General features: G+C 44.5%; 1 protein-coding gene across 1 annotated transcript; it reads left to right on the top strand.

Moving 5' to 3' along the window:
• The first annotated feature begins 579 nt into the window (after positions 1 to 579).
• enc1 (ectodermal-neural cortex 1) lies at positions 580 to 14,738 on the top strand. Its single transcript, XM_069168456.1, has 3 exons — positions 580 to 659; positions 5,970 to 7,785; positions 11,990 to 14,738. Exon 2 carries the CDS (start codon positions 5,976 to 5,978, stop codon positions 7,749 to 7,751), a length of 1,776 nt encoding a protein of 591 aa, XP_069024557.1. The 5' UTR covers positions 580 to 659; positions 5,970 to 5,975; the 3' UTR covers positions 7,752 to 7,785; positions 11,990 to 14,738.
• Positions 14,739 to 15,373: the final 635 nt, after the last annotated feature.

Below are 15,373 nucleotides of genomic sequence, written 5' to 3'. Positions count from 1 at the left end.
CTAACGTAATATTGCCCAAAAATATGTTGATATACTTAAATAAATAACTTAGAAAAGCTTATTTTTGCACCACAAAAAAAAAAATTAACACTAAATATTGACTGTCTTTTTTGGGGGGGAGGTGGGAGGGGGGGCTTCTGCCTTTGGGGAAACCAACTCTCCTCCAACATCTCCGTGCATTACCCCCCCCCCTTGTCTCTCCCTCCGCTTCCTGCACGAGGTGACGATCCTCCCCCTTTCCTCGCTGTAAACACACCCATTGATCTGAGGCGGAGAGAGAAGTGGGAGCGCTGCAGGAGGACCGTCACTCAGGAGCGGAGCAGCGGCGCAAGAGGGAACAACCACGAGCTCACATCCTTCACGTTTCAAGCCCCGTCAATCGCATATTCATACATATAAAACCTCCGGGAATTTTTTTTTTTTTTTTTTTTTTTTTTTTAATTTTTTTTTTTTTAACCGGCAAGTGTTTAGAGGAGGAAAAAAAAACAAAAAAAAACAAAAAACCGGCCTCGTCCTCACCCAGTACATCCGCCAGTCTTTCGGAGATAACCCAAGGAGCTGCACTCCCCGAGCGCAAGGCTTGCATCGTGGCTCTTTCAGAAGTGGCATGTTCGAGGGATACCGCGGGCACAATTGAACTCCTGCTTTCACCCAAAGAGGTAAGACAAAAAAAATAAAAAGACTAACAAATCACCTCCTTCTCGGCTGTTATAGCTTCTCAATAGATTATAACAAGGGCTGCATCCCATATTCCCCATTCTGATCTCCTGGTGATGAAAAAAAAAAAAAAAACACTCCAGGATGTAGCAGCAAAAGCGCAACAGACCAGAAATTATGACTGATTATCTCTCGGTTATGTTATTACTATCATTTACATAGACTGTTGATTGCATCGATGCCTTTTGTGTTTCTTTCATGCCATCCGCGTTTCTGCTCCTGCATACTCGAAATGTTTTGCGTGTTTTAAAAAGCGACATCAGGTGCGAGCGGCTCTCCTTTGGAGTCCTAATGTGAGATTTCGTGGTTTTAAAACACAGCGTGTGCGCGGACAGCTGGTTTGGGACTAAATTAGATTCTGTTCAGAAGATTGAGATTAATGCAGATCAATAAACTGCCGCTCTAGCCCTCTTTTGTTTTGCATCTTGTTTTTGTTTTGTTTGTTTTCCTCTTCCAAGTGGCAGATGTACAGAGCTCCATCTGAACCGGGTGTTTACTTTTGAAGTGTCTCCCCTCCCTCATCCCTCTTCCCTCTTCCTGAGTCCATGGTTGACTGTGAACACCTGGCAATGATTTTACACAGGCTGCAGCCAGCCAGGCCTCAGATACAGTCCAGAGGCTGCATGTGCATGACTGCTTTTTTTTTTTTTTTTTTTTTTTTACAATGCATGCTTTCTGTGTGCCTGTGGGTCTGGTTTCGGTGTGAGAGTGGATGAGGATGACAACTCTCACAGCCATCCAGCCAATCACACGCTCTTAACACTGCCGGCATCTTCCTCTTCCTCTCGGGGCACTTTAGTGCGATCGTACCGACTCCGGTTCTTTTGACCAGAAAATAGCAACTCGGATAACCCAGGAGTACTGCTCGTTGGCATTAAATGGTCGATTTTAGGGATGCAAGATATTTGTATTAAATAATTAATTTATCATGTTTAGTCTGTCTGTTTAGAGTGTTTGCAAACCAATGAACAAAAATGCTGGTCATAACTTCCCGGTGCTCGCAGTGATGTCTGTGAGCAGCTCGTTTTGTCTGACCTGCAGAACGAAACCTTCAGGAGTTTAAAGGTGACTAAAGATATGCGACAAAGGAAAGCAGCAAGTCCTCAACATTTGATAGGAGAAATTGGAGCATTTTGTCATCGTTAAGGCTTGAAAAGAACCAAAATGATCAAAATTGATTGTCAAAACATTTGATTTCTCCGTCCATAAAGAAATTAAGACACATATAATATGGTGCTAAGCTCTCCGCAAGAATACCCAGGTATGTCTTCACGATGACAACTGCACAAGGTATTAAAGTTACACACAGTCACATAACGAGGGCAACAGGTAATTATGTGAAATCTGGTATGAAAAATATTCAAGACTGAGTCATGTAAGAGGGCTTTGTATTTCCTGCTAATTGCGTTTCCTCATATGTATCATGTAAATACTATCTTCTTCTCTTTTTCTTTCTTTGAGATAATTACATTTCTCTTCTGTAGTTCATATTAAATGGCCAAAAAGTTACACTTTGAGTGAAGATGTGGCTGAAAAATCCATCCGTTTATTCTCGTTTAAAGCGGAAATAAAGTTAGCGATTAGTTTGGAAAGTTGTCGAGCTAATTCTGACTTCTACGTCGTTTTCCCTTCCCTCTAATCTTCAGTATTCTCTCAAGGACAGAAAGTTTAGAAACATGTGGCGCTAACGTCTGCCAGACGGTCGTCGGGAATCTCACAGAGACGTGTCACACTCGGGATGTTTAAAAACTTGCGCTGTACCTCTCCTCACAGTGAACGATCAGACTAAAGTAATACTCTGGGTTTAAGTAGCGATATAGGTGACTAGTTTCCTCAAGTAAATCCGTGCTCAGATGTTCAGCAGGTTAGTCCGAGTTTGTGCTCCTGATCAGGACACATTAGAATGATACAGGTTATGAACAAAGGTTTGTTTTTTTTTGTTTTTTTTCAGGACCTGCAGCTCTGGTTGGTAATCCAGGCTTTACCCTTTAATATGCAAATGATTAAAGTAACTGGTTTAAGGTTGTCTTTATTCAGCTTCCCTGCTTCCACTGTCTCCGCGTGATTGAGTGAGCACATTCATTTGCAATGCAAAAGTTAGACGAGCCCAGCAGGTCAGCTCTGATGATTGTGTGGGCCGGTATGTCATTTAAAGGGACAGTGGTTGGAGAATAAGAATAAGAATAAGGAATGTACAAACTGCAGTATGTACGATTCTGATAATCACTTAGGGAAAAAAATAAAGTGACTTATAACGGCATTTAAATGGCTGAGTAGATATTTTGTTCGACATTTTGAAATCCTTGACTCAAGCTGCTATTTGGACAACAGACCAAAATGTTTCTCAGAACAAGGCCAAGTCATTCGCTGCCATTATCAAGATGAGATCATGTTCAGGCATGACGCGGTCACTTCAGAGAGGAAACAACTATAGTTATAGAAGCCTGCCACCGAAACTGCAGAATGTTTGGTAGCATTGTTTGGCATCAGCATTACAGAGTTGTGTTTATTCTTTTTTTCAAATGACTTTATTATCACTCTTCCCTCCCCCCCTGCAGGCATAAAGTTAGCATGCTGAGAAAATCACTACTAATCTTCTTTTGAATTATTTTACCGTGTGGTGTTCAGCTGACTTCCTGTTTGACTTGAAGTGTTTGTCTGCCAATCAGTTCCTGAGCCTCAGACCTCGACTACTAAAGGTTATACTTATTACCGTGCTAATTATAAGAAAATGCAAAACAACTGCAATTTAGTGCCTGACTTATTCGGACCACTTACTCAAATCAAGCTACTCAAAACTTCAAATTAAAAACCCTTGAGCTTCAGAGTGTGTGTGTGTGTGTGTGTAGGAGGTGACATGTGCAGGTGAGAGACAAGGATATTCTCATTATAGCCGAGCCAGAGGCAACAGAGATGACGGGTTGCCAGTCTTGTCACGGCTGGAAGGCAATAAATCCTGTTGAGCCAGGGTTGCAATTGGTTTTATGTTTCATTAACTCGTAATAAATAATATTCTTTATCTTATTATTATTATTGTAAATTGACTTGGAATGACTATATACATAATTTTTTTTTTTTTTAAAGAGACATTCGCACTGAATACATTCCTACATCAGCGCGACGTTTACCCGAGTTTTTAATCCCCTTTTTTTGAAAATATATTTCACATGTAGGTCGTTGGATCGTGTCACATTTATACGAGTCATTTAAAATTCATCATTAAACCAAAATCTTCTTTGGTACAAGTCACAGAGAAGAGAATGACGAGATAAAACTCTGCAGCCATGCAGTGCTCTGAGCTAAATGCTAACACCAAAAGGCAAACATGTTTGATGTAACGATGCTAATATTACTTTCGTAAGAAAGTGGACATCAAAAAGTACTGGATAAAAATCAAAATTGCATCCAAGATTTGATGAGTTATTTCACTCTAGATCACAAATATCAGCCTAATGACGACGCTAGAGGTAAAGTCAGGTGTCTAATCGGGGCTTCATTAATGTCTGTGCAAAATTTCACAGCAATACATTTCTTATTTGTTGAGATGTGACCCGAAACGTACGAGTGACACTGCTCACCAGAAATCCCAGTTGAACCTGGACTTGTACCAGCAGGGTTCAGGCCTCATTATCTATTCATGAGACTGCGTTCGGAGGATTTTGGGGCCAGATGATGCAACTTCTAGAAAATGGAAACTGCCCTCTCGTCTCTGCAGCTCGGGCTGTAGAGGAATAAATCCTGACACCTTGGAATTTTTGAACCCTCTTCGTCTGTTAGTGAAAATCTATCTTTTTGATTATCAAACACCACCTCAAGGTTTGTAAACCATTTGCTCACCAACGGAGCTTGACCTCTTTGACTTTATAATGGATTTGTGAGAAGCTTTCAAAGGCAGAAACGTATCAAAATGATCATAGTTTCTCCAAAATGAAAATATAGATTAACGCGCCATGTCTATGTTGTGCTAACCCTCCTCAAAGCTCCGCACCGCCACAGAGAGTCAGTTATTAACTGTGCCTGTGACATACTGAGCAAATAAATGGGCGGCGGAGGAATAGATCGGGCTGCGGGAGTGTTTTCGAAAGGTTTGATGGATGTTTTTGAACTTCTCTCGCCTTCGCAGCCTTGGAATCATTGGAATTTATGGTAACTGGCAGGTTGCACGCTGACTATGCTCGCAGCTGTTTGCAGTCAATAAGGAAACTATGCAACAAACACCTAAAAGTCTGTTTTATAAAAAAAAAAAAAAAAAAAAAGAAGTGAGAATTTTAGGTGGGGTAGGTTTGCCATTAAGATTATGCAATCTTCTATCAGAATATTTGCAGCGACCTACAGACTGTGGAGCTGGCTGAGACCTTGAAACGTATGTTCAAAGAATCTGTCAGCTGTGAGGTCAGACAGGGACTCGGTACCTCTGTGAATAGAGCGCAGGAGGCACTTGACATGTCATGAAATTGGGTGGAATGAGAGTGAGCTCCGAGCGAGGACACCGAAGATGGGAAATGTGATTTTCTGGCAGGGGAGTGGGCTAAATTCTGTGAATTTCTCAGAGGCTTAAAAGAGCCCCGCTGTCTCTTTTATTCCTCATTTCTCAAGGACACTTACTGCTAAATCATGGGATCTCTGAAAGAAGGGGATTAGCATTGCTCAGAGCTAAAAGTGTAAAAGAAAAAAGAAAAACCCAAGTCTCTGCGAGAAGACAATTGTTATCTACTTGACCTTCATAGCTCCCAGATGTAGGCTATTTTGTAATTTGTAATCACTTGATCTCCTGCTAAATCTCTTTCTCCTGGGGAGGATTGTAATTTTTTTCTCCCAGAAAAATGCACATTATTCATCCCTATTAGGGATATTAGGGGATGCACATTGTAATTTGTCAGCATCGACATCACAGTGTGTGCATGTGCAGTCGTCACTGCCGAGGATTACATTTGTGAGTCAAATTAGGCCTATTTTACTACTCCATAGGAAACTAAATCTGCTTTTTTTTGTGACTAATCGTTATGAAAACAATCTAGTCTCTGCAATAGATAACATAAATCAGCCTGCTTGTGCAAACTAGTAAGTTGCAGCATTTCTAAATTACTGGATGTAGTTGAAGAAAATTTGAAAAAAATCGTATGCTGTCTGAACGTATTAGAAGACAAATGATACGTTGTGGAAAATGGCTAATAATTGGAGAAGACCTTTATCATTGAGTTTAAATAGGAAATGTATTAAATGGTGTTTTTGTCTTTTCTCTTCTGTTTCAGGATTCAATGAAAATGTCCGTGTGCGTCCATGAGAACCGCAAATCTCGAGCCAGCACTGGCTCGATGAACATCTATCTTTTTCACAAGTCCTCCTATGCCGACAGTGTCCTCATGCACCTGAACTCACTGCGACAGCAAAGGCTTTTCACCGACGTCCTGCTTCACGCTGGCACCCGCTCCTTTCCCTGCCACCGAGCCGTGCTGGCCGCCTGCAGCCGCTACTTCGAGGCCATGTTCAGTGGCGGGCTGCGGGAGAGCCAGGCCAGCGAGGTCAACTTCCGGGACTCCATCCACCCTGAGGTTTTGGAGCTCCTGCTGGATTACGCGTACTCGTCACGCGTGGTCATCAATGAGGAGAACGCAGAGTCGCTACTTGAGGCTGGGGACATGCTGGAGTTTCAGGACATTCGGGATGCCTGCGCCGAATTCCTAGAGAGAAACCTTCATCCGTCCAACTGCCTTGGCATGCTGTTGCTGTCTGACGCCCATCAGTGTACCAAGCTGTCCGAGCTCTCCTGGGGCATGTGCCTCAGCAACTTCCCCGCCATTTGCAAGACAGAGGACTTCCTCCAACTGCCCAAAGATATGGTGGTACAGCTTTTGTCACACGAGGAGCTAGAGACGGAAGACGAGAGACTGGTTTATGATGCCGCCCTCAACTGGATCAACTACGACCTGGAGAGGAGGCACTGCCATCTTCCGGAGCTCCTGAGAACGGTCCGCCTCGCTTTGCTGCCTGCCATCTTTCTAATGGAGAACGTTTCGACAGAAGAACTGATCAACGCCCAGGCCAAGAGCAAGGAGCTGGTGGACGAAGCTATCCGCTGCAAGCTGAAGATCCTGCAGAATGACGGTGTTGTAAACAGCCCTTGCGCTCGACCAAGAAAAACCAGCCATGCCCTCTTTCTTCTGGGCGGGCAGACTTTCATGTGCGACAAGTTGTATCTGGTGGACCAAAAGGCCAAAGAGATCATCCCAAAGGCGGACATTCCCAGTCCCAGGAAGGAATTCAGCGCCTGTGCCATTGGCTGTAAGGTGTACATCACCGGTGGCAGAGGCTCCGAAAATGGTGTGTCCAAAGATGTATGGGTCTACGACACCGTCCACGAGGAATGGTCAAAGGCGGCGCCCATGCTCATCGCCAGGTTTGGCCACGGGTCCGCAGAGCTGAAACACTGCCTCTACGTTGTCGGAGGTCACACCGCAGCAACCGGCTGCCTCCCGGCTTCTCCATCCGTGTCACTCAAACAGGTGGAGCAGTTTGACCCGGTGGCGAACAAGTGGACCATGGTGGCTCCTCTGAGAGAGGGCGTGAGCAATGCAGCAGTAGTCAGCGTCAAGCTCAAGCTGTTTGCCTTCGGAGGAACCAGCGTCACCCACGACAAGCTGCCCAAGGTCCAGTGCTACGATCCGCAGGAGAACCGATGGACTGTGCCCGCATCCTGCCCGCAACCGTGGCGCTACACGGCCGCCGCCGTGCTGGGAAACCAGATCTTCGTCATGGGCGGCGATACAGAGTTCTCGGCGTGCTCGGCTTACAAGTTCAGCAGTGAGAGCTACCAGTGGACTAAAGTGGGCGATGTGACGGCCAAGCGGATGAGCTGCCAGGCCGTGGCATCGGGGAACAAACTGTACGTGGTGGGCGGGTACTTTGGCACGCAGCGGTGTAAAACTCTGGACTGCTACGACCCGACGCTGGATGCGTGGAACAGCATCACGACGGTGCCGTACTCGCTCATTCCCACGGCTTTCGTCAGCACCTGGAAACACCTACCTGCTTGAGCCCCGAACCCTCAACCTGCACCTTCTCCATGAGGTACGTTCGACCGTTCGATTACTGTGGCATATGAGAGTTGGTTCCAAAAAAAGCTGATTCAGTGACTACAAATGTGAGAATCCAAAAATCTGCAGGCGTGCTGTATGAAAAACGGGAAATTACAAAACCTCTCTAAGGCACTCCTCATCTCTGCTTTAGACCAGCAACTTAAGGCTGTATTATCCACTACTACCAGAACGCACTCGAACCTCTGTTCGAACTGTCAGCAGTCATGTTGCATTGCGGATATAGTGTAAATACCAAGTTTTAACAGGGGAAATCGATATCTCTGGTTCTGCTGCATCGATATTTATCATTTTACTTTTAAAACTCTCCCTCACAAGTCTGACAACGTTTTCATGAGAGCAATGCTAAATTGAGACATTTTTGAAGGGTTTGACACTTTTTCTTCATATTCAATTGAATTATGTATGTTTTTCTCATGTATTCATTTGTTTCCATATGAATTATGTTGGGATTATCAAGCCAGATATAAGCATCTTGGAGGTTAAAGAAATAGATAGCAATATACTGGCTAATTTGCAATTTTCAAACAAAATAATTTTGCGGTAATGATGCGTGTTGATGCTACATATTTGAAAATGAACAAACTTTACTATTAACAGTTTAAGTTAAGTAATAAAATAAGTATACTTCACACTGAGTTCAGGCATTACAATTATTACCTACAAATTCTGAACTGAACATAGAAAAATTCAACCTTGGAAAGATGAATGTGCTGCAATGTATATTTGCAAATCTGCCAGCGTAGATACTACTGACAGTGTTATACCCATCATTGTTCAGGCTTCCTGGGCTTTCAGAAAAAGAGAGATAATGGTGAGATACGTGGAGTATTCTCAGCAAAGGAATGTAGGAAGATCTGGAGAAGGGGAGGGTGAACCAGAACCAGCAGGGTGGAATTGATAGGGGGCTTGTGTGCGTTAGTTAAGTGAGTTATGTGGCTGTGGGGATGGGCCGAAGGACAGAGAGGGTAATTGAAAGAGAATAGGATACTTTTATTGCTCCTGTGGGGGAAATCTCTCTAAGAGGGATGGGGGGAAAAAAAGGGGGTCTGCCAATTAGACAAGCCCCACACACCAGCAGGCTACAACACCCCGGCGAGGCTAATCCACTCTCAGTCGCCTTCCTTTGATGAGGTTATGGTCTTTTTACGCCGGGAGAGAGGGAGGCGGCCGGCGACTCACGTGGCGTCGGAAGCCATTCATCATCACTTACGAGCAAGAGGCGGCTGAGAGATGTGGCAGCAGGGGAAATGAGGAGGAAGAGTTGTGGAGCTAGACACTCGAGGATGATGTGTGTTCGTCCGGCCTTCCCCTCTGAGGCCGGTCGAACACACATCATCCTCGATGGCGGTGGTCTCGCTCTGAAAACTTTGCACCTGACTGCTCACGTCCACATCTTCTCTGCCTTTTTTCTAACTCCGCTCCCCGGATCTGATGATAAACAGCCCAGACGCATGTGGAGTGCGGCTAGTCAGCTGGCAAACCTGATCTCTCTGCAGGCATGCGGGGTCACAATCACATCACACGATCCCTGCACCGATGCCCCCACACATAGCCATGCAGCAGGCAGTCCTTTTCATTTCGCGGTGGGTTTTTATGTGTTTTTTTTTTTTTTTTTGGGGGGGGGGGGGGGGGGGGATGGCTGGCAGCTCCTGAGAACGCCGAAGGGAGCCAAGTAGAGTGACTCTCCAGCTGTCCGGTTCTGGACAGGCTCCCGTTCGATAATGCCAGGAAAACAGCTCGGAGCGTCTTCGCCACCACATCACTGTGATGTTCCTCTTTCAAAAAAAAAAAGTATTTTTTTTAAAGACTCATTATTCCCTTTTTTCTTTTCAGCGACTCATCTCAAGGTTCGAACTATCTCGAAAAGCCAGTTCAACACATAGCGCTCAGCGAAGTGAATAATCCTGCCACTAATTTAATACAGAATGTTTTTTTGTGCGCCTGCCTGTCATGGCAACTGACAAGTCTCCTCGCTGAACGCCGTGAAAAGGCGAAATGTGGAGGAATGGAAAACAGGGCTGACTGTTCAGGAATGAAAGAGGAAGGAAGTATGTTAGACCTCACAGAAGGAGATTGTAGCTGGGAGAGAAAAAAAAAAAAAAGAGGTTCTCTCTTGAGTTTTTTCCCAGGGGAACAATTCTGACTTGTCTGAGAGTCTTCCTTTTTTTCTGGGAAAGCTTTCAGTCGGGGCAAATGGCACTCTCAAAATCAAATAACATAGTACTAACAAAGTGGATCGACTTTCTTGATGTTGATAATGCGGCCGTATTTTCAGAGTGTTGCTGATTTTTTTCATAAACAAACAAATGAATTTGACTGAAATGCAACTTTCAGACCAAGAAAAGGTGACCTGAAGCTAAAACAACAACATTAAAACTGCCATATCTTTCTATGACTATGCATAAATGCCTCCACACACAGACTTTCGGTCCGCAGTAACCTGATCGTCTTCGTTTGGTTTCCAGTTCCCATGACGATGTTTGGATGGTTTCCATGATGTCAGGCATGTGTTCACTGTGTTGAGGGAATAGTTTGAGGGAAATTTGCTTCTTGATCTATTCTACTGGCATGAATATGAAAGCTGCTGTCAGAGGCCAATCAGCTTCAACTCCAGGAAGTTTAGTATCGCCGATCATTTTTACACCTTGGTTTTTGAATGGGTTAAACAAACATAATATAACATGTTAATTAGTGAGGTTTAGGGATGCTGGTTGGTGGATTTGATGAATCCAGACCTGCCCTTTACCCCCCCCCCCCTTTTTTTTTGGTGAGAAATGCTAAACTAAGCTAATCTCCTTTGAATTTTACACAGCACAGTGCTGGTTTTAATGGCAATTGTCCAAATTCCTTCAATCAGCAGGTGGCAGTAAATTTGACTTATTTCCCGCGAATATGAAGAAAATTTGCTCTAATCATTTCTATTAACCTGTATAAAAAAAACAGATGGATTAAATTTCCAAAATGTCACATTTCCATCAGTATTTCTACGTCATCTCTCTTTTAATGATGTTCATCTCTTTAAGAAACCTCCTTCTGTGATGTTTAATAGCACATAAGTGGAGAATTAGCGCGACAAACTGTTTAATCAGAGGCGCCTAGCTTCTCATTTTCAACCAAACACATTTTAATTAACATCTATTGACATCAATATCATAGAATTAGTTGCAACACTGGATGGAATGACGCCAATTCTCAATCTATGAGGCTTCAACTACAAAAGTGGCACAAAACGCACGGAAGAAATACAATTACAGCGTCAACGGCAGTCATTTGTACGACAATCAATCATCGACTAAAGTTTGCGGATCGAGGCTTCGGGCTAGAAAGTTCTCTTCAGGTTTAATTTATTCACTCAGCCAGGGGAGAGGCCCACCTCAGAACAGAGACGGTATTACACTCACATTAGACACGCAGAAGTGCTGCCAAGCCTTCGAGCCTCTGCGCTGTACAGATAGGTGCATATTAAGCAACAGCTTTAAAAAGAAGAAAAAAAACGTCAAAGTGAAACCGCAAAGAGTAGAAAGCGCTCAGATGTGAAAAATGTAGTATAGGCTGAGGGGGAGATAAGGAGCTGGATGAAGGCCAGACTGTACTGAAGAAACGGAGTAGGCGGATTTACCAAATCTATTCGTCGAGCAGGAGGATACCGGGTGGTCGCAGTGGCAAGACCTGAGCAGTGTAAATGTATATGAAGTCCTCTGCAACAAAACACGACCTATGGTGATGGAAACGCGAATGTCACTCGTAACACCTTTCCGAGCTCTTTGCATTTTAAGCATTTTAAGGGCCTCCGTTGCAAATTTCCAGAGTTTGACACAAAATTTAAGTTTCGCCCTCCGGTCATGTCCACGGGGGGGGGGAATTTCCGTCCCCACAGACCAGCATTCACAAAATTGTGTTCAACACGTACTCATTAGGGTTATACCTTCCTCCCTGATCGGTGCCACCCTCGTAGTGCTGTTGCACTGGTTTACAGGTTTTGAGGTTTTGATGCGGGAGCTGTACGCCTGATCCTCGTTTCCCTCTACGCGTTTTATTTTCTGCGTTCAGGCTCCTTTTGTTGTTTCTTCTTTTAAATCATTAAAACGTCACCTTCTAAACTGTTTGTTTGCTCACAGGCCTCCTCGTAAATCTAATCAGCCCGTTTAACGACTCGTTCTTCTTCTCTTCCGCAGATTTCCCCCCCTTCTTGCCTCATCTGCTGGTCTACCGACTGTGAAGAAGCACACATCCTCCTCTTCCTCGCACACGCGCACGCACGCACACGCGCGCACACGCACACACACACACACACACACACACACACACACACACACGCGCGCACACGCACACACACACACACACACACACACACACACACAAAAGAGACACTGATCAGTGATGTACAGACACACGCATTCATCTCGATGTCGCAGAAAGCCGCACGCGGAGCCGGAGACGCGTTCAGCCGGACACTTCACTGGAATGATGTCATCTCTTTGTTTTTCTGAGACCTGCGGTTCAACAGCTAACGCAAAAAACAACAAAAAAACAACAAAAAAACAACAAAAAAACAACCAAACAAAACTGCTGCTTGTGACGCGAGGCGCAAAAACGTTGTGCCAGACTTGTGCTTTCATGCCGACCATAGGAGTACCGCGAACATATCACACGACCTGCATCTTTCCCAATTTAGTCACGACAGGCTTGTGAGGAATCTGTATCGATGTTTTTCCTCTATGTTAAAAAAAAAAAAAAAAAAAAAAAAAAAATTACTGTATAGCATGATGGATGTTCTGTTTAGATCGAGGGAGGAGGAATGCAAAAGAACAAGCGTTTGACTGAATATAGGTGATTTTTAAAAAGACACAATGAAGGAGCAAACCTCCCCCTTCTTCTCCTCCAAATAATCTTTTCTGTTTCTGTCTTCTTTTACTTCTTGCGAACATCAAACACAAAAAAAACTGACCTTAGAGTGTTCCTCTTATGAAGGCCGTGGCAGTTTTTTTTTTTCTGTCACTGCGAGTCATGGGGTGTTGAAGACCAACGCCAGCTGATGCTGAGGAGGACGGTGGAGGGTGGGTCGAGGTGCCTCGAGGTCTCGACCCTACGAGTTTGCTGTTCCGCGGCTGCGCGTTAACGGCCGCCGAGCGCCGTCGTCCGACCCGCTGTACGCGGGCGCGGCGAGCGGATTCGGCGCTTCAGATGGGACACGGTCACATCGAGCTGTACACTTAATGCTGTAAAAGACCGGCTGTGCTTCTGTTATTCCAATAAAAAAAAAAAAAAAAAAAAATATGTCGGCTCGCTTTGCTGAGTCATAGCTGAACCCTTTTCGGAGCATGTCCACTCATAGTGATTCAGTAAAAATGGCATGAACTCTTCTCTGCGGTCACAGAAATCGTGTCAGCTTAACAGAAACTTGAGAACTTCATCAGTTCCTTCTTAAAACTTGCTGCAACGTAGTCTTAATTTATATGGCGATGAATACTCTGTTGATATGTTTCATCCTATTTATTTCCTCTCTGCCTGCATTCATATGCGAATGAATTTTCGGGGTGTGTCATGCATGGCCAGGTGTTGTGTTTTATTTGATCTCAGTGGGGCTGCATTTTGCACAGTTTAGTCTTTACCCCCCCCCCCCCCCCCACCCCGCCTCCCCCAAGAGGAACTCTGTTCTTTTAAAAGACGCGGAGGTGCATCCTCTCCTCGCAGGGTTCCGCAGTTATTTGAGAGTACGGACTGAAGAGCAGTCATTAGTGAGGTCAAGACAAATAAGAAGACTTGGACGGCGATGAAAGAAATGTCCCTTTTACTTCCTGATAGATTTGAGCTCCAAAATTGCCTTAAATCGGCGCCCAAAACTGCACCAATAAAACCAGACGAAAACCGACCACGAAACAGACACGGCTCAGTGTGTGTGACCCTCTAAACCACCGGCGACGTCACACAGCAACCCTGACATGGTTAAGAATTGCGACAGTCTTTGCAGCTGTCTCAAGGACAGCTGGAGGACTGTCACATGTGCTAACGTGGCTCCTCGGGGGGGAGGGGGGGGGGGTGTTTAACCCTCAGTCTTCTTCATCATTACATATTGAGACAGAGTTCAGTCCAGCAAGCTGTGCATTGTTAAGGGCAGACACCGCAGTGCTTTTCACCATAGTGTCATTGATGCACAATAAGTATAAAAGTTAAAAAAAAAAAAAACATCGCGAGTTCCTGAAGACCAAAAAAAATCAACAACAGTGAATGTCTTAAAATACTTGCATATGTCATACTTGGTAACTCAAATCAGTGTTTTCTTTGTCTGTGTATCTGTCTCGGTGACCCGAACATTGACATTTTACGATTGAATATTAATGGCTTCGTTGAATTTCAAAGTAAAAGCTAATGTTTTGGTGGAATATGTATATATTTTTTTCAAACTGGATCAAATGGGACACGGCCCCTGAAATTCCAGTTCAGCTCCTTAAGCCACCTAAAACTTCCCCCTCTTTTTCTTTTATTGTTTTTTTTAACTTCTACAGAGACCATTATGTTGACCTCATCCAACCACTGAGCACAGAGCCTCTGGCCCCCAACCAATCAGATCCCCCCCGTAGAACACAAGTTTCCCTGGCAACAGCGAATAATGAATGCCCCCTTCAATTTGCACCTAATTGCTGAGTGGCATTTCCCCGTTTCTACTCTTGCCCTCCTCTTCTCCTGTTTTATGTGGAAATCCAGCTGGCTCACATTCGAGCGCAGCTTCACACAATGATGTAAATTAAGACAGAAAAACACTGTCGGCGTGCATCAGTTTTTTTGTTTTGTTTTGTTTTGTTTTTTCTCGTCATGTAAGAGTTTAATTTCTATTTTTATGGCATTATTTTGTACATGTGATTTTTTTCACAATGTGAAATTCATGGCTAATAAACATAAGAGTTTTTTCCTCTTGACTGTAAAGCATTGCCTCTTCTTTTTTTCTTCTTCTTCTTCTTCTTCTTCAGCGTGGAGATGATTTGACTGTCTACATGTATTAATGTAGAAGGTAAGAAGTGGGGGGAAAAAGGCGGCTTCAGCACAGCCTCGGTTGCTTTCTCATTACTGCATGTTTTGCATATTTAGGCAGCTTTGGAGCGAACGCAGCAGCCAAAAGTGTCCCGAGGTATTTAAAGGCAGTATATCATGCGTACGGCTTTTGTTCTGTGGAGGAGGGACTGAAATCATCTTATCTATGCCCCTGGCTTTTTTTTTTTTTTTTTTTTTTTTTTTCTAAGCTTCCTGCACAGGCTAAAACACAGCCAGATACTTTCCCTTTCTCTGTCAAGTCACCTTGGCAACGGCAACCTTTATCTGCAAACTGTGGGGGCTGGAGGACATGAAGTCTTAAAAAGCACCTCTCTCTCTCTCTCCCTCTCCCTCTTCCTCTTCCTCTCCCTCTCCCTGCCTCCACACCCCCCGGTTTGCACCGCGTTTTGACATCCCATCAGCGGGAGCGCCACCGCCGCCGCTCCGCTGCATTCCTCCAACCCGGGAGAGCAGTCCAGCTCTCTGCTCTCTGTTTACATTCCTCGCCCCTGACACGACTCCTGACCGGT

Source organism: Embiotoca jacksoni, unplaced genomic scaffold (assembly GCF_022577435.1).
Source record: "Embiotoca jacksoni isolate LCO1_2020_lvr unplaced genomic scaffold, fEmbJac1.0.p SCAF_10, whole genome shotgun sequence".
Lineage (NCBI taxonomy): Eukaryota > Metazoa > Chordata > Actinopteri > Embiotocidae > Embiotoca > Embiotoca jacksoni.
The sequence above is the reverse complement of the archived record's forward strand: the minus strand, read 5'-3'. Positions and strand labels throughout refer to the sequence as shown.